The 19902-nt window shown below is 42.5% G+C and overlaps 1 protein-coding gene across 5 annotated transcripts in view; it reads right to left on the bottom strand.

Annotated features, from left to right (window-relative positions):
• CDH11 (cadherin 11) overlaps positions 1 to 19902 on the bottom strand; it is a 159291-nt gene that overhangs the window by 43178 nt on the left and 96211 nt on the right. For all 5 annotated transcript variants that reach the window (XM_054697068.1, XM_054697067.1, XM_054697066.1 and 2 more), the window contains exons 3-4: positions 6212 to 6609; positions 997 to 1291 (exon numbers count right to left, since the gene is read on the bottom strand). In XM_054697068.1, the coding sequence (XP_054553043.1) occupies positions 997 to 1291; positions 6212 to 6439 (523 nt within the window). In that variant the 5' untranslated portion in view covers positions 6440 to 6609. The remainder of the gene's footprint in view (positions 1 to 996; positions 1292 to 6211; positions 6610 to 19902) is intronic.

Genomic DNA, 19902 nt, shown 5'->3' with positions numbered 1-19902 from the left:
GGTCACTGCGACATCTAACTCTTGAGCAAGTAATTTCTATTCATGGTGCTTGGTTTTCCCATTTGTAAAATGAGTGGTTTGGCCCTAATGATGCTTAAAAATTCTTCTGAGCTCTAAATCTCTAATTGATCTAACTAGACTCACTCTCCCCGCAGAACAGCCCTGCTCACTGTCTAAAAGACAAACCTGTCTTTTAATATGAAGCCTGTTTCTCAAAAGACTGTAACCACAAGTGTTCTTTACAAAGCCAAACAAAAATAAGTACCAGGAGGAGGTGGCCAGTTGAAGAAATCTTCAGAGCACCACCCTTTCACAATGCAAAGTATCTTTAAACAGGATGAAAAGACATACCCACTTCTGAATTATTCTAGTAGATGGTGACATAGTGTCATGTTAAAGTGTGCATTCTGGACCCACTTAATAACTCATATAACCTTGGATAAATTGGTTAACCTGTTTCTGGCTTGGATTTCTCATCTGTAAAATATGTCAAATAGGATCGACCTCATCACAAAGATGAATCACTGCAAAAATTAAATGCAATAGTGCATGTAAATCATTAATTAGCACGGTTCCCACACGTAGCACATATTGCTGCTAATTTTATGTATTGAACACCAACATGCTCTAGTGACTGCACACCTATAACCTCTAATCCTGTAAGACAGAAATGGCTACTTCCATTTTACAGAGGAGGAAGGTAAGGCTAGAAGAACCGGCTTAACTCGTTCCAAGTCACACGCTGCCAATGCGTGTGCAAAGCAGGATTCCCTGCATTCGATCACGTTTGTCCCAGTCTCCACACCTTGAATTTGATAAGTGAGATTTTACAACCTCAGTCCATTTTAAATATTTGAAACTTGAGCTACACATAGGAAATGTTTTCATTTGTTATTTTGCCACAGGAGAGACAACATACGAGCTACTCCTTCATTTGGGAGAATGGGGACAGGCCCACCCACCCGCAGACGACACTGCAGGCAGAGTCGTACGCACCCACGTTGGACCTCTCGGGCACATTGGCGTGATAGGTCTCATGCAGGAACTCGGGAGGGTTGTCATTAATATCCTGGACCTTGACGATGAATTCCGACGGCGGCTCCAGCGGCCGGTTGGTGTCCCTGTCCACGGCCTGCGCCATCAGAGTGTATTGGGCTCTCTCCTCTCGGTCCAATGTCTTGGTGGCATGAATGTTCCCTGATTTGTCATCAATCACAAAAATGGTTCCGGCTCCTTCACCTGAGAGAATGTATTTAATGTTCCCATCACCAGAGTCAATATCGGAATGAAGCTAGAAAAAGAGAAATGGAGATTTGTAATTCCAGGAGGGAAACAATGGAGAGAATGAAACTCTCTTACATGCTGTTTGCTAGAAGGTGAGGTTTGTGTGTGAACACAAATATACACACACGATGAGAGGAGAGGTCCTCATCCCATTTTACAAATGAAGAAAGGGGATTTTAGAAAGATAATTGCCTTGGTCAAGGTCACAGAGCTGGGAGCAGTGAAGCCAGGTTGCAAAAACTATATTTGAAAATTCTGATTCATGTCACCTGCTCTCGTGCATATATGCACATATACAAAAACACACACATACGTACATAAATAGATATTAGTTATTTTGAAAGAAATCTATGCATCTATTAAAAATAAAAAGCAAGCACTTATGCAGTAGGTCCTTTTAGTTCTGATTTTTGTTTCTTCCTGAGCAGAGAGAACCATTATTACCAGTTTCTTATAAATTCTCCAAGACAAATTCATTGCATTCGTAAAAATATCTTTAACGGATATGTAAGAACTCTAGCTTGTTTTTACACAATAAAGTACACATATTACTTTCCCCCTTGTTTTTTTTCAACAGTAAATTCAGGTGCCCCTTCTATAGGTACATGGAGATCTGCCTCATTCATTGTTTAGATGAATGAATGAATCATTCATATCTTTTAGCAGTCCCCTTCCAAAAGACACAGGCTTATATCCAGGCCATTGTTAGTAGGAACAATCCATTGATCAATCCTGTTCAGGAGACCTGCTGTGTGTGGAGTATAAGGATCAGGGCTGTGGCCTGCCTGGAAGAGGTTCCCATTCTAAGTTATCAAAAACATGGGGTAGTTGGGTGGGCTGATACTTAGGCAGCTTCTTGGCCCATTGCAAGAAGCTTAAACATTCTTGGTTTTTCCCTCCTTTTATTAAATGCAGAAAAAAGATGGCACTTTGCTGTATCCACAATTGACAGGGCCAGGAAATCACCCAATTCTCCAGCTGCGCATACTTTCTGCCCTGACTCCACTCTGCATTTTGTAAAACGGGACTCTCCCAAAGACCACACCCATTGTCTTGTAGCAATAACCTTCTCAGCCTCCTTAGTTGTCCAATCTCAGTTTCTGCAGCTTTTATCTTAATCTGACTTCCTCTGCCCTCATTATTCCCTTTATGTGAAAAGATAAGCATTCCTTTCACCACTTCAGTCTAACAGACTTCAAGAGTCATCAAGTGGGTAAAAAGTCCTTGGTTCCACCTACTAAATAAGAAAAACTGATATAAACTACAAAGCTTTAGTCCAACAGCATATATAATACTAATAATACTTATTAGTGGTATCATTTAACATTATTAATGTCATTTAAATATTAATATTAATGCTATTTAAATTATTATGATGATTATGAAACAGGCCTGAAGGGCCTGCCCAGAATCACGAAGTAAGATTGAATTTAATGCTTTTAATTTTTTTTTTTTACGTTGATTCAGTTTCCCAAAAAAATACCTCATTGATTTGTAGCACCTTAGTGGAACACCAAATATTTCAGCTCAGAGTGATACTTTTAGGCACAAATTACAAAGACCATTATGTTTTGAGCCCCTCGTGTTTCTTAGGAAGAGTAAACAAAAAAACCCATATTTTCCTTCTGAATTTGCTATTCATAACATGTTTTGTGCCATCACAAAACTTGTGTGTTTTGTGTTTCTCATGCATAAGGTAGCTTATAAGTAAAATGTAAAGCCAATTGATGCCTCTGATGAACTGTCCCTAATTTCAAACAAGTCTTTACATGTTTCATTTCTATAAGGACCTGCACTCTCTTTCCCTGCCGCTCCTCTCTCTCTTCCCAGCAAAGGTTTGTCATTGCTTATTTTCCTGCTTCAGACCTAGCAGGAGTTAGGGCTCACTCATGTGAATGAGGGACAAGGATAATTCTTGCTCTGCTTGGGAGTGCCAAGAAAACCAATGTTTCTAGCTCCCTTCCTATATTACATATGCATTGACAAGTCTCTGGAAAATTAAATAGATAATATTTCATGATCAATCAAATAGCAGAAAAAAATTTGAAAGATGTATGGCTCATCACTTCTGTCTTCTTTGCTTTCAGATTTGAAAGTTGTATATAAATTCCTTTTCTTACAAAGTGGGAAGGGAGCTCAGCGAATGATCGTGGAGGATTGTGGCTGCCTTGGATGTGGGTGAGGGCATGTGCATCTGAGGAGCTCTGCTCCCCGGCCTTGAATCACATGTAGTGTTGTCGACCACTGTTACCTTATTTAAAACCAAACCAAACAAAAGCTAGAGGCAAACAAAAATAAATTCCTTTTCTTTTCCTGTTCGGCAAAGATGATGTACAACTGACAGCAATATTTATTAGTTTCCACCCAAAAGCAGTTTGGGAAGCCATTCAGTGCTATTGAGGGAGCCAGGGCAGAGGCTTTCCAGAGCCAATTCCTAACTCCAAAGACGGATGGCTTCCCCTCTGCAGAGCACAGCGTGATAGAAGCTGTGTTTCCTACAAGAAATCGCAAAGTCCATGCTTTGCCAAATTCCACTTTTTCAGAGCATCTTAAAGCACTCAACCTTGAATGTCATCAAATCAAAGGTTATTAGGGAGCAAGTCAGGCATTCTAGTGCCCTATTTACGGGGAACTGCACATTAGCATGATCTCAAAAGGAAGACCCATAGGATCCTTCTTTCTTTCTTTTCTCCCCATCCGACCTGACAACTGACTCATCCTCATGTGCATAGGTTTAAAAAACAAACAAAAATCGTCCACCACTTCCTATCCCCTTGTTCCCGATGCTCCCTTTTAGTAGGCATGGCAACTGCTCGCCACGGAGATGCTGAAATGGCTCTCCGGCCCTCTGCAGCCCCTCTCTCTCACACGCATGCTGCTCCCCACTGAGACAGTCCCCAAAGCAGAGGCTCTATTTTCTCCGAACAATTCAGGCACAGCTCTCCACATTGTTCAAGCCACACAGCCCCTGCCATGGCTGAAGTCCTGTCTTCCTCCCTGGGCACTGAGCCCATCTCCTGCATGCAGGGAATGCTACATGCCATTTATTTCCCTGTGTTCCCACTTTCCAAGTCCACTTCTATTTGGGGTCTAATCTTTCCATTTGGGGTATAAGTGAATGAAGGTCCTTTGGTACATCTCTTCCAAAAGATACATCTTCACCCTGAACAGTGTTCTGGAGACACTTCATACGCACCTTCTCCATCCATGTCACTTGCATAAATTTGGGATAATGTTCTCACAATAAAGGGGCAACTGAGACAGCTTCATTGGAATCCCTGAGGCTCAGAAATCCACACCCCTCAGATCACAAGTGATTATCATGTTCTCCATGAGATCTTCCCTCACCCCTTCCAAACCTCACTGTATAAATTCACAATCACTTTTATTGAATTTTTTCATTATCCTACTCGTTATTTTAGTGTGGGGGGAGTTTTTTTGTTTGATTGTTTTATTGAGTAATAATTAATGGAAAAAATTATGTTGGTTTGGGGGTATATAACACAATGCGTTGCTTCATATTGCTTGAGGTCAAGCATTATTTTAGCCTAATCTGCCATTTACCTAACTCAGCAACTGCTTGTAATCATAAGCTTTTTCTTCCGCCTATGAACACCTATCTCCTTGTAGCTCATGTCACTTAGCACTGTTTACCCAGTGTTTCACCATCAGTGATCATGGATAGTCAGGCTTTCAAATATACCTTAAACTCTCTTTTCATGCTTGCACATATTTGCAGGACATGTACAGAAGCTGAGGAGGGCCAGGCCTCTCAAACCATTCCAATCGGTTTTGCAGCCCTAAGCCAAAGCAGAGAAGACCCTGCCCATGTGTCTTAGGGACACATCCATTCATCTCATCAAATATGTAGAGGCTTCCCCAAAGCAGGGTTCAGTCCCAGGACTTGGGGACACCAGGTTGGCTGCTCCTGATAGCAAACAATGTGAGAGGGAGACAGATGAGTAAACTGACACAATGCAACACAAAAGGGAAAGCTCTAACTCAACAAGCACAGAGGGTCATGAGGGGCATCCGGTGGGGGTGAGGGTGTGGGTGTGGGAATCCCCCAGTTGGAGAGCAGTTAAATATGTATAACAGCCCTCTCCATTCAGTAGAAAATTGTGCCGCCATTAAAAAACATAGTGTTTAGGGGCCTCCTGGTGGCGCAAGGGGTTAAGCACCACACTATGAAGCAATCCACAGCCTCTGAAGCATGAGTTCAATTCCCGGCCACCCAGGGAACAACCCATATGGCGTGGCAGACCTCTCTTGGCTCACCCGCTGCTCCCCTCAGCAGTGTGTTTCGGTCAATCTGCCTGTTCTGTTCCCTACTCTGACTCTGGTGAATCCTAACCCCCCGCATCTCTGGCCTATACCCCAGCTCTTGTATGCATGTATAAATAAATCTTTAAAAAACCAAAACAAAACAAAACGTAGTGTTTATGGTATAACATGAAGTAGAAAACAGACATCTTTTTCACTTGCATAACTCTGCTTTAAAGGTAAAAATGAATGATGTGAAATATATATATAAAATTTAAAAAAAATCTATCTAAAAAAGTAAAATAAAAAAAAAAAAACTATCTTAAAAAAAAGTAAAAATAATTTTCTCCCAGTCAGTGGGCTATCTCTTTGTTTTGGTTAATGTCTCTTTTGCTGTACAGAAGCTCTTTAATTTGATGTTTATCTTTTCCTTCATGATGTAAAAATATATATAAAATACAATAAAATAACAAATTAATTAAAATATTTTGCCAATTAAAAAAAGTAAAAATAAAAAAGGCTGAATGAAGTTTGTACGAACATTGATTTTGCAGATTTACTGGTTAGTCAGACCAGTAATGCTTTCACTCCTTGGTTGCTCTGGCCTGACGCTACCGTGGGGGCCTTGAGAGACGCAAGTAAGTATTGAGCAGCAGCTGCTTACCCTGCCCACCAGCACAGGGTCGGGCCCTGTGTACTCCTCGATCACGAAGAACTGGTTCCAGACCCAGCCTCGCTTGGAGCGCTGCAGCACCTGCCCCTCCTTGCCCTTCTCGTGGTGCCCATGGAACGAAGGTCGCAGGTGGCCCCGCCGCTCCGTGGTGAAGGCCTGGCTGTGGCACAGCATGCCCACGCACACCAGGACGGCTTGTAAACAGTAGTTCTCCTTCATTTTTGGTTATGTGGTAGGCACAGGAGAATGCGGCTGTCACCCCTTCCACCAACCGTGTGGCGACCCGGCCGGTGGTGGCCTCCCAGACGTCAGGCAGACCTGGCTTGGAGTGGAATGTCTCTGCTGGCTGAGCGCATCCCGTCAGGGCTGCCCACTTCCCCGGTCGGCTTCTGAGGGTAGAAGAAAAGGTCAGGTTAGCTGCGGTACCTTCCACTTCGTGTCAATGCCCTCCCCTAGACATTGCCCACTTTAGACCAGGCGATCACTTGGTTGGGGCCTTGAGGAGGCAGAGGGGTAGGAAATAGACCCTGATCTTGTGGATTCCCCAGCCACCCTTGTTCTCAGGATTTTGCTTGGCACCCAAAGTTGCTGCTGGTTAAGCTAAATGTAGAGTCAGGCAGGGCAAAAGTCTCGGTATGAGGATATCTGCTGAAAACAGCAGGCAGACATTATGGCCAGATTAGCATCACCTTGAGAGGAAGTGAAGTGTTAACAGGGACTAGGGATAGGATGATTTGATGAACAGTAACAATGGAGCCCCCCAGGCAACAGCCCCTATTCACTCCCTGCTAGCTTGTGCCAGACTGTTATGCATCCCCAGTACACATCCCGACCATGCACATTCCTCCACACATTCCTCCGAGAACTTGCCCACCTTCCCTGAATCTGATACCAAATAAATGTGAGACCGGCCCAGAAATTAGTGCAGTATCTCCAGAGATGTAGCCCCTCTAGATCTCTCTCTCTCTCTCTACTTGGACCTTGAGTTGTTTATCCTCCATCCCCCACTGCTACCAAAGTTGCCACCCCATCAGGCAACAGGTGGGTAGGAAATAGCTCCTGATCTCTTCCAGCTGCTTGGCTTGGTGGGTGAGATAATACACAAGACCCCTCAAGGTCTACCAAGGGGGCAAGTATGTGCACCCTGGCTTTCAGCTTTTGCCACTTACCACCTGTGGGTTTTGGATAAGTATTTTGACTTCATTGAGCATAAATAAACACATTCATTTGTGAAATGAGGATGAGAACCATATTCACTGCAAGGCTCACAAGAGGATTAAATGTCCCTAAATCTCTCAGGACAAGGCCAGGTACACAGTAAGCTCCCCAGACATATCTGTTATCGCCGGTTATAATTATGCTGGGGTAAGTTTCTATAATAGAAACATTGACTTAGGATCTTATAAGAACCCAGAAGTAGAATATGTAGTTGAAGGGGATTGAGGATGGAGATGGCAGAGAGTGGGGAGACTTTCTAGAGGCTGAGCCCCAAAGTGAGAGCAACTGCAATAAGCTACAGAGTGGACAGGATGACTGTGCAGAAGAACAGCCTGTCCCAAGCCCAGAGTGTCTCCTAAGCATGGCATGTGCCAGGATGTCCACCATGACTGGGTGATGGGAAGGGGCAGGCAATGGGTCCTATGACCGAAGGGAGGTCAGAGCAGATGCTGAGAAACCACTGGTGGTGACTAAAGCCCATGACAGTGACATAATCAATCACATCCTCCTTGGCGGTCCAGTGAAGGCTAGAGTGTCGATTCAGTGAGCTAATTTTGCTCATCTGCTCAAAGATCCACCCAGGAAGCCAAAGCTCTTACCTTAACCTGATGGTCTTACAAAGGATACTTTACAAGCCATCACCAATCAGGAATAGCACAACAAACAGCATGCCCTCCCAAATGGTCCAAAGGTCCTGGCACCTAGCCATGGCTCAGCTAGTCCCCGATGATAAGCTGCTTATCCTACCCTTTGTAGGCTTCGACTACAGTCACCTATCCTTTCTCGAGAACTCTGTTCTCTTCAGTCATGAAATACTGCTTTGGTTTTCCTGGGCATCTTCACTAAACTTAGTAGAAAGACAAAGTGCTCAAAGCTTAATTCTTCTCTAATACGCTTTGTTGTTTATTCTCTTCTCTTTGCACTCTTTGCTTTCTTTTGGAGAATCATCATCTCCTCCTGTGGTGCCATCCAAACCCCAGGTGGAGCTCTAGCTCCCAGAACCCAGTAATCCCACTTCCTGCCCCCACCAACAACATGAAGGAATCTCAGAAAACAGTTGGGGATGATACTGAGGATGACACTTCATTTCAGCACCGGTGGGTCTAAATGCAATCAGTGAGCTTCCTGAGTACTATAGGAGTAAAAACTGTCATCTAATTCCTTTTTCCTGGTGTGGGGGAGGTAGTGAGGGAAGAGGAGGATAGGAAGAAGAGAGTATGGATCTTGCCAGAATGGAATGTTCCTAGATTTGTAGATCAGATAGACCTCAGTTAGGCTCTCCTTCTCTATCTTACAATCTGGAGGACCTTGGGCATGTCAGTCAGACACTCTGAGTCTGCATGGTCTCATCTGAACAAAGAACGACAAGAATCGAGGCACACTTATGGGACTGAGCACAGTGAGGAACTGACACACCCTGGGCCTCTCTGTCTCTTCCTCAAGTGCCACAATCCAAGCCTGCAGGTCTCACTCAGCCAAGGGGGTACTCTTTCCATGTAAATGGAGAGTCCCAGAATAGGATGGCAAGATGCGTCCTTTAAAGAACTGAGGGATGAGTTACATAGTGGCAGCATAGCTATCTGGCCTAAGCAGCCTAGAAAATTAAAGGGATTGGTAGAATTCTAATTTATGGGTGCAGAATCTTTCTTTCTGATGGTCTTTGACTTCACCACACCAAATCTTTCTGCTTCCTTTCTAATATGACAAAATGGTATCGGGAGGCCACAGATGTGCAGCTAATTCCAGGTGTCCATCAATGCCCTCCACACCCCTTATGATATATTACATCAGTCTCTTTTCAAGTAATACGGAGTTTAATATTTGTTCTGGACAGGCACTTTGGGATAAGGAAAGGCTGTGTGGAAGAGAAAGATTAAAAACATAGTGTCATCATTTAACAGCTTCAACCTCTGACTCCAGTAGATTAATAATATATCAAATGTTCTTTCTTGCAAGCCAAATTGACTATGTGGAAAGGCACAGAGAGGGACCTACATCCTAAAATGTCGTTATCATGAAGCAATAGGAAGATCTCTGGTTAAGTCTGGAAACTGGAGATAGGGTCAAGAATCTGCCATTAGCTTGTCTTGGGAACTCATCAGTTTCTCTATGAGTGATTCTGTTCATTCTCTGTAAAATAAAACCACTGGGTGACTTTTTCTATAAGTGGCTTCCATATCCCATATTCCAAATCCATGGTTGGGTTTCTGAGGAGAGATTGTGAGGCATTTCTTCTCATTGAAATGCTGTCTCCTTACTAAATTGGTAGTGTCTTAATGGTTAGGATTATACTTATCCACTATTATATGTTGGGTGCCTGACCTCTTCAAATCAGGCTGTCAATCAAAGTTGAATGAATGATTTGTACCATAGATGTCAAGTTCAAGTTTGATATTGCCACCACAGAAGCTCAAGAAGAAGTAGGAAGGCAAGAGCATATGGTGCCCCGAGATCCTTACCCATTTTATGGAATGCCAAGTATTAAGTGTTCATTCACACAGTGAGAAATTATTCTTGCTTATAAACTGTGAAGTGTATTTGAAAGAAAGGGTTTAATTAAAGTTGATATTTCTGCACCTCTTTCTTCTGCCTGCCATTTTGCTGTAAAGCACAATTATTTCTGACACTAAACGTGTTGAAACTAGATGACAACTTTTTTTGCCTTTATAAACAAATTCTAGTTTAATACTAATGAATTTAAGAGTTTCCATAAGACCAATAAACAGTGAACTTCATTCTGTGTTAAACAGATAAAACAATCTGTTTTCTTCTGATGGAAAGAATAGCAAAATGAACACAGTTTTAAAAAATAATTCATTGGATTCATTATTTTAAGTGCTTAAGTACCTATATGTAATATACAGTCGTTTCAGTGATTAACCTCAGATATGTAGAAGATTAATTTTAAGACATGATTTTTAAATTCATTCACTGTCAAAATGAAAATTTATTTAACAAAAACTTTTTCCAGTCATCATAGTAAAACTTTACCAATACTATCCCATCTATTAATTTCTATAACAAACTGATGAATAAGGACTATGAATCTTATATAGTGTCTAAAATTGAGATCAATTAAGCAACTTGTATAAATTTATGGTTCTGATAAGAAGCAGAGCTGGGATTTGAACCTATGCTCTCTGACTCTGGAGTCTGCGTTCTTAACAAGTGAACAATATCAACACTTGCCATCTGCTTGTGTCTGAAGTTCATAAGAAAATGATTACAGACACTGATAAAACAGTAACCTAGAAGACACTTGAAGTAAACCAACCTGAGAATTCAGTTTATACTAATAATATCACCAAGTAAAATATTACTAATGAGTAACACTTAACCAGTGTTATTATCTGGTTATGATTCTTCTAAGTTCTTTCCAGGAATAGGTTATCAAATTTTTGCAATAACCCTATAAACAGCCTTACTGCTATCTCCACTTTAGAGGTGAGTTGTCTGAGGCAGAGCCAGATTAAGTGATGTGCTCATGGTAATAGAACCAGCAAGGGGACGAGCTGGGATATGAACCCTGTATGTCTGGTTCCAAGACCTGCATTTTTATCACCTGTAATCTTTTTTTTTTAAAGATTTATTTATATTTATTTATGTATAAACACTGGGGTACAGGCCAGAGGTGCAGGCTAGGAGAGGATTCACCAGAGACAGTGGGGAACAGAACAGGTGGACCTACTGAAATACACTCTTGAGGGGAGCAGCAGGCAAGACAGGAGAGGTATGCTATGTCATAAGGGGTTTAGCTCCCTGGCCAGACATTGAACTCAGGCTGTAGCAGTGATAGCACTGAGACTTAACCTCTAGGCCACTAGGGAGGTCTGGAAGGGGTTAATACCGTGAGAAAAACTTTTATTATTTTTTTTAAGATTTATTTTATTTATTTATGCATAGAGGAACTGGGTTTAGGCCAGAGACAGAGTGGGGAGCAGAACAGGAACATCAACTGAAATACACTGCTGAGGGGAGCAGCAGGTGAGTCAGGAGAGGTCTGCTGCACCAAACTTAGGCCGCAGTGGCTGACAATAGCTTGATAGCACTGAGATTTTAACCCCTGTGCCATCAGGGAGACCCAGTGACAAAAAGCCAAACCAGTAAGAAAGACTTTTACAGCAGTGACCAAATTGAAGACAAATGGGAGGTGATCACTTCTGTCTGTCACCAAGTCAGTATAGGCCAGGTCCTTACACAGCCCATGCCACAAGATTTAATCTCTGCTTTTATTTCAAAACCCTCTGTTCCAGAATCTAAATGTATAGTTTAAAAAAGATGTATGTGTTCATGGAGATTCATTTATATTTTTATTTAAAAGTGTTTCTTAAATTTAGACATTTGATTGATGTATTCAGTGGTAGAGAGTTTGCGGGGAGTCATGCATGAAAATTAATAGGCAACCGCCCTCCAAGAAGACCTTGATGGTGGTAATAATTAGGGAAATATATCACCACTCTAATTGGTTTTAACAAAGATCCCCATGGCATTTTGGAACAATCCTTCCATTAAAGCTCTTTCTAGCAGTGCACCAGGATGTCTGAGCTTGGGGGTCCCACTAAAACATATAGAAAGACTTTATTTTATGATGGAAGCATATTGCTTGGAAGGAAAAATAAATGTTGTTGGAAGTCACCGGAGTAATAACATGACAGGAAAATGGATTTGCAAAACCACCAGCTCTAAGTGGAAGGCTCGCCCGTCTATCTTGAGAGCAGATAGCCCGTCATAAGCTACTGCGCCTTGAGCATAAAACTCTCTTGCTGTGCCCGCTTTTGTCTCCGTAAAAGAAAATGACATATACGGGTGTTTAAGTATATTTGGACTCCTGCTGGAAATTGTTATCGGGTAGAGAAAGAAAGACGAAAGCGCTTAGCAGAAAGCAAGCGGCTTTGGTTTTTCAGCCTTCTCCTCCCCATGGAGCTGGAAGGATCACACTGGCTGACCTGGTCTTTTCATTTCCAGGGAGCTAATTTACAGTTAAAGACAGGTTATCATTACATAAAGAATATTACCGAGGCCCACCCCACAACTCACAGCTCCGTTCTGTGTGTGCAATATCCCCCAGTCTGTGAGTGAGCTCAGGGGCTCCGGTCTCCCTTCAACAAACACAGCTTTGTAACCAATTGGATTCTATTATGCAAATTAATTCAAGCATATTTTATTCCCTGCTCAGATCTCATCACTCAGCACCAAGCTGGTCTCTAGCTTCAAATCAAATCACAGGAATTATGCCATGTCTGTGGAAATCACCGAGAATGGAGAGAGGAAGTATTACAAGAACTATTGAATCACAATTCTTCTTTCCTGATTTCCACACTTGGAGCAAAAGCCTAAGCTTGGAGTAATAATCACTTCTTCTCAGGTGCAAAATACACAGTAGAGGCTGCGAAAGGGTCATTGCAGATGTCACTCCACTCTGAATGTGATAACAAATTCAAATGTGAAAGTATACAGCAAGAGGGCCCCTTGTCTGTGACCATGGTATTTTCCAAGGGAGAGATTTAAAACCTGCTTCAGTGTAAGTCTGATTCTTGCTTTCTGGAGAAACAGAGGATCATCAGAGTGTCCACTTTGAAAGTGAAAAGGTCACTTTCTGTGTAGAGTTGGACAGACCAGGGTGCAAATCCTGGTTCCATCACTTATGAGCTACATAAAATTAGGCGGTAATGGTAGGGACGCTTCTTGATGAAGCACTTGAGTTTTCTATTGCTGGGCTGTATACTCAGTGCTTGTTATATACCATGTTGCCTCATTTTCATCACAACTGTATGTAAATATCACCCGTTTTATCTGCAAGGAAACTGGGGCTCCCAGTAGGCAAGTAAATCACTGGAGGGCACTCCTAGAATCATTGCCAAAGCTGAAATTCAAATTCAAGATTACTTGACTGCAAAATCCATGCTTTGGCTTTACCTGACTCTCAAGCTCTGATCCTTTTATTTTTTTTTTTTTAAGATTTATTTATTTATACATACAAGAACTGGGGTACAGGCCAGAGGTATGGGGGGTGAGAGGATTCACCAGAGACAAAGTGGGGAACAGAACAGGCAGACTGATGAAATACACTGCTGAGGGGAGCAGTGGGCGAGACAGGAGAGGTCTGCTGAGCCATGTGGGTAGCTCCCTGGCTGGGGATTGAACTTGTGCTGCAGTGGCTGCAGATAGCTTCATAGTTTGCATTTTAATCCCCTGCGCCACCAGGGAGGCCCCTCTGATCTTTAATACAAGGAAGCTTCATGATCCATGACTCCAATGACCATCTCAGCTCCCAAATGGTATTTGGCATTGACATTATGAGAGACACTTCATTTAAGTATAGACAATTGGTCTTTATATGGTTAGGTTCTCATGCCCACAAGATATTCTAGGAATCGACAGTTAAGTCTCTAAAACATGGATAAGCCCCAGCTATATAGTAATCATTTATTTATCTCTTCAAATAATTCAATCACCTTCAAATGCTAAGATGATTAAATACAGTATATTCAATGAAGAACTTGTAATGTGTGCTCTGCTCAATTTTAAAGGTGGTCTCTTTCTCACTGTAATATTTTTAAATGTTAATCATTAAGATGAATAAAATATATCAACACATACAGGAAGTAACGCTGTCAGCAGTGTCATCTTAGACTATGAATAAACACTCTACGTGAATGTGAGGAAAGATAGACTTTATTTTCCATTTTTTCCTTTTGCATGAGCTAAAACACCTAAGGGAAAATTGGGCCAAATATGGCAATGATAAACAGATGCATAATGTAATGTCATCTTTGGTATCAAAGGCCTATATATAAACCTTCCTTTGTCTCAGAGTATCAGTGTCTGTACAGCTTCCTCTAGTCACCTGTTCCTTCGGTCATCACTTTCCATAGTGCCAGGTCTTGGATGGACTCTGGAGATACACAGCCTGCCATGTGCTTCAGTAGACTGTGCTCCAACATTGATGAGATGGTTGTCTACAGAGATGAATGATAATACGATGTGATTGGCACAACAGGATAATGTGTAAGAACACAGAGGCATCAGTGACCACCATGATCCTACAGGTGAATTTGGAACACATCACTCCTGTCTCCTGATCCTTGTATACTCCAGCCTGTTCAAGTGAACATCTGGTCCACAATCTCCAACATCTGTAGCTTCTGCTGCCACCCTGAGTCATAGCTGGTTGAATCAGGTCTAGCCTAACAATAACGAAGACATAAACTGATAGTTGATTGTGTCAACCTTTGCAACTTGGCACAAAATGTTAAGCTGTGTGAATCAGGCATGCTTGGGAATTTGAATGGAAGAAAACAAGAACCATTTGCTAATTAGTGAGGGAGCTGTAACAGGAAGGTTATGAGGAACCTGGCAGATAGAGTAGCCACAAAGTGATGTCCTATGGCCAACGTTTCAATGAAAGCAAGGTTATGAGTGACCAAAATAGAAACCAAATAGAAACAAATATGGCCTCTGTCCCCAAGCCATGTTGCTATATGGCAGAACACATGGCCTTGTTCTCTGAAGATCTTGGCAATCGAGGACTGCTCAGCTGCTGTCTTCAGAGGGCCCACTCCTACTGATATTATTCCTTAATGTGTACAAGTTGTGAGCACTGCCCTGCAGATTGGATGACAATGAATCCCTGGCACCTCAGCTAAATGGGTGCCTTATTTTGCCTTCAAACAGTAAACCCAGTAAATTCCAACAATCAAAAGGGAAAGTAGGTGGTTTTTGTGGCCAAGAGAAAAGTACTGTCGCTGAGGAGATGACTTGTTTAGATGGAGACAATGTCTTCTCTCTCTGAATTTCCAAGGAAGACTGGCAAGTAGGAAGTTATCTAGAACCATGTTTAGACACTTATGTGTGCTGAACGGCGGTGTGACCTGGGAAAAAACTTTCTCTGAGGTTAAGTTTCTCCTATAAATAGGAAGTTGGAAATAACCTGTCAACAAGATCGTTTATGCTAGTACCAGCCTGTGAGTCTGTACTGGGCTGAGAGAGAGCAATATCCTCTGCATGGGGGGCTTCATCTCATTTAGAGAGTCTGGGTCCCAGTACACACAACTCTGATATCTGGTACAATGGGGACAGTGTCTGCTGGGGCTAGGCGATGCAGAGTCGTGCTGGTAGGACAGGCCTTGAATCGCATCATTAAGAATCAGGACTTCACCTGATGGACAATGGGAATTCATTAAAAAGATTGATGGGGTCTGAGCCTTCAGAGACAGGCAGGAAAAGCTGAAATGAGAAGTGGCAGCTCTGACAAAAGACTTGAGAGGGGACCTCCCTCGTGGTGCAGGGGTTAAAGACAGTGCTATCAACCTATCTCCAGCCACTGCAGCGTAAGTTTGATCCCCAGCCCACCAGGGAGCTACCCACATGGCACAGCAGACCTCTCCTGACTCGCCCGCTGCTCTCCTCAGCAGTGAATTTCCGTAGATCTGCCTGTTCTGCTCCCCACTCTCTCTCTCTCTCTCTCTCTCTCTCTCTCTTTCTCTCTTCTCTGGTGAATCCTCTCACACCCTGCACCTCTGGCTTACACCCCAGTTCTTGTATACATAAATAAATCTTAAAAAAAAAAAAAAGCAAAAGACTTGAGAGCATGGACTTGGGTCAGAAGGCACTACCTCAAGAGCTGCCACTCTCCATGTGCATGGCTCAACCTCTGTGAGTCTCCATGTTGCCATACTGAAAATGCAGAAATAGAGCAGTTCTTAAAAAGGGAGTGCTAAAATGAAATGAGAACTTTGTATAGTACTTGACGTGGCCTGGCACCCAAGAGGTGGTCAACAAGATGTCAGTTTTGTCCTTCACTAAGATGACATAAATATGCACTATCAGCCCTGGATCCACTGATATAATATATAGTAAAACTGAAGCATCACTAAGGACTGTAGGAAGCTGCCTGTTAACAAACTGATTCTTCTAATAGGGAAGGCTAAATGCAAGGATAGACTACATGAGGGGACAAGAGACAAGGTAGGCAGGGCTGGCCAACAGAAATATAAAATGTCACATGCGGGCGTCCCTGGTGGTGCAAGGGGTGAAGTTTTGGCACTATGAAGCTATCGGCAGCCACTGTAGCACGAGTTCGATCCCTGGCTAGCAGACCTCCCCTATCTTGCCCGCTGCTCCCCTCAGCAGTGTATTTCAGTCAGTTTGCCTGTTCTGTTCCCCACTCTGTCTCTGGTGAATCCTCTCCCCGGTGTAACTCTGGCCTATACCCCAGCTCTTGTATGCATAAATAGATAAATCTTTAAAAAATAAATATACAAAATGTCACATGTAAAATTTAAAATTATCTAGATACCAAATTTAAAAAAATGTTAAAAAATGAGTGACATCAATTTTAACAATATATGCTATGAACCTAGTATGTTCCAAATGATACAGTTTCAACATGAATTAATCTCAGTATGAACTAATGAGGTATTTTGTGTTCCTTTCTTTCCTCCCTCCTTCCTTCCTTCCTCTTCAAAGCCTGGGATGTATTTTAAACTTACGGCACACCTTGGTTTGGGCTCCTCTATTGCAAGAGCTCCATTGCCAGGGCTGATAGTGCATATTTATGTCATCTTAGTGAAAGGACAAAACTGCTACTCTCTAGGTGAGCCTATGTGTCTTGACAGAGGAGGCCGTGCAAACGGGGAGACTTTCTGGAGTCTCCCTGCAATGAGAGGTGATACGGTTCTGAGCTAGAAAATGAAGCCTCGGAGGGAAGGAAAGAAGCCATTCTAGGAACCATGCAGACGCAAGGGCCTTGGGAACTTGACAGATTGAGAAGCCAGAGCATGAGGGTGCAGTGTGAGGAGAGGAGGAGAGGGAAGAGGGGCTGGTTTCATGAGAGAATCTCAGAATTGGATGAAACCCTAGAGACCTTAGACTGAGTCCCTTACTTTACCAGACACACAGGAATTCAGGGATGGCAGTAACTTTGTAAAAGAAAATCTAAGTGAACAAAAACTGAACTCCTGGCTCTGGAGGAAAAACAAAGAGGGAGGAAAAAGCATCAACAAGTGAAAAACGATTTTTATAGCATCTACTCTGACCTCTCCCCTCAAAACCTGGCTCAAAAGCAATTTTCCCTTTCAAAGTATTTCTATGGAAACAACCAGTACAGGTTCTACAAGGAAAAAGACATTCATAAATAAGGTCCTGGGAGCGTTCTTGAAAGACTGTCAGTGGGTAACTGGAAGAGGCAAAACAATCTGCATATTGTTGCTGAAATCTGACATCCTACAGAGAACCACTTTCCACAAAGTCTGGTTTTTAAAGTATAAACAATAAGAGGAGAATTATCCGAAGGTGGCTTTAATAACTGACAAGGGCTTGATGTGGTTTTTTGAAATAATGACTAAAGCCAGGAAAGAAAGTGCCTCAAATCACCAGCGCCGAGAGCCTTTAGAGTTCTGAGATATCCAGACGGTGACCCCAATCCACTGAGGTCCCCCGCCTCCGTCCAGCTTAATCAGCCACCGGACACAAGTGAGGAATGCTAAAGTCAAGCTGCTTCCAATTACTGCAAGCTTGATTTCCACCAGAGTGTGGGTGGGCTGTTCGGGAGGTCTCTTTCCTAATGCCCTGTACCCCCAAGTCACGCGATCATGCTAAGAGTAGACTAAACTCTGCCACGTTTTTAAAAGACTTTTTTGTATTTCTGCACAGTTCACAGAGGAGGTCCCCTCCCCTTTATTTTTAGAAAGCAGACACCAACAATAGCCTCGTCATGATCTCATTGTGGTTTCCAATCACCCAATCTTTGAAGTTCAATTCTTTCCTTTTTAAAATGTATTAACATCATTTATCACAAGTAATGGGATTAAAAAAAGTTAAGTATAAAAGAAAAGTAATAGGATACAGCAAACTACTCTGATGCCTTGTCCATGTGCAGAACATCTTCTGAAGCATATGCTGAACACTTTCAGACAGACAGGACTTTCAAAGACAACGTTAAGTGTCTTTTGTGGGTCTCAGATAATATGGCTCACTTAATTAGATTTTCCATAATCCCAGGTTAATCCTATTGTGAATTACAGACGTGAGTTTTGACTTGCCTGGCAGAAACATCTATTGCTACAAATGCATTTCTGGAAAAAAATAGACTTTATTTATAATTCATTTCCAGGATCATTGCCATAAAGAGAAATAGCACCCCCCCGCCCCTCCTGTAGGGAGAAGTGGCCATTTCTATTCCTTTGGGTCACACTGTTCTTTTAAGTGGTTTAATTAGGACACTTTTAAGCCCTTGCCCCTCATCATGTGGTCCTCTTATTCAGGATATGTGAAGTTCCCTAAGATGAGGGTACACAGATAGCTCCTCATTGAATGCCTTGTCACTGGCCCAAAGGTGTCACTGCCAGCATGGCCTCTGTCCCTTATGGAGCCTCACATCCATATCTGTGTCTCTAGAAACTGATTGCACATTAGAATTAGACAGGGATCTTAAAATTCCCATTCTCCTGAATCAGTTAAAGTCAACAAAACTCAAGAATCATATTTTTGAACTTCAGTGTACTTTCCAGGCTGAGAACCATTGGCCTAGAGCTGCACTAGCCAATATGGTAACAACCCTGACACATAGCTTTTTATATTTAAATTAATTTAAATGAGGTGAAATAAAACATGTTATCAGCGGTCTCCCTGGGGGGCACAGGGGTTAAGTCTCATATCACCAGCCACTGTGGCCTGAGTTAGATCCCAGGCCAGGGACCTGACCCACAAGGCACAGCAGACCTCTCCTGTTTCCCCGCTACTCTCTGCAGCAGTGTATTTCAGTCAATCTGCCTGTTCTGCTCCCCACTCTGTCTCTAATGAATCTTCCCACCCCCTACACCTCTGGCAAACACCCCAGTTCTTATATGTATAGATACATAAAAATAAATCTTTTAAAAAATATATGTTATCATACTCATCTTCAATTTCAATACTCAATCATTTAAAAAGGTTCTGTCAATCTGTTTTGGTCTTAGGCAGGAAAATATCCTCACCTGAAGCATAAAATGTCTGCCCCATGAATAAGGAAGGGCAGTAGACAAAGAACACTGTCTTAGGCATTCAAAGACCTGCCACAGACCCACTGAATAAGTCCTGATACCCTTGACCTCAGACCCTACCTGTGAAGTGAAGGGTTGGCTAAGATACAAATATGATGCACAGAATGTCCTGAAAAATCTAGGCAGAAGGGGCTACATGGAAGGTTCTAGCTGAACCCACTAGCCCCACACCTGCAATACACAGAACGCACAGCCACAAGGTTCAGTGTTTCCACGAAAATCATTTAAAAAGTTCGCTGCATTAAAAAAAAAAATAGTAAAAAAAAACACTTCTGGTATCTTGATACCTAGCAGACATGCTGTCTCAGTCCAGCAGCGGGTCAGTAAATAAATGCCTGCTTCAGTGCCCATAATCTGGATTAGGGAGGAGGCCCTACACGGGGAACCCTAGGACGGCTGACAACTGACAACTCACTTCACCTC

The sequence above is a fragment of the Talpa occidentalis genome, unplaced genomic scaffold, assembly GCF_014898055.3.
Source record: "Talpa occidentalis isolate TD23 unplaced genomic scaffold, MPIMG_talOcc4v2.1 talOcc4.17, whole genome shotgun sequence".
Lineage (NCBI taxonomy): Eukaryota > Metazoa > Chordata > Mammalia > Eulipotyphla > Talpidae > Talpa > Talpa occidentalis.
This window is presented reverse-complemented; position numbering and strand designations above follow the sequence as displayed.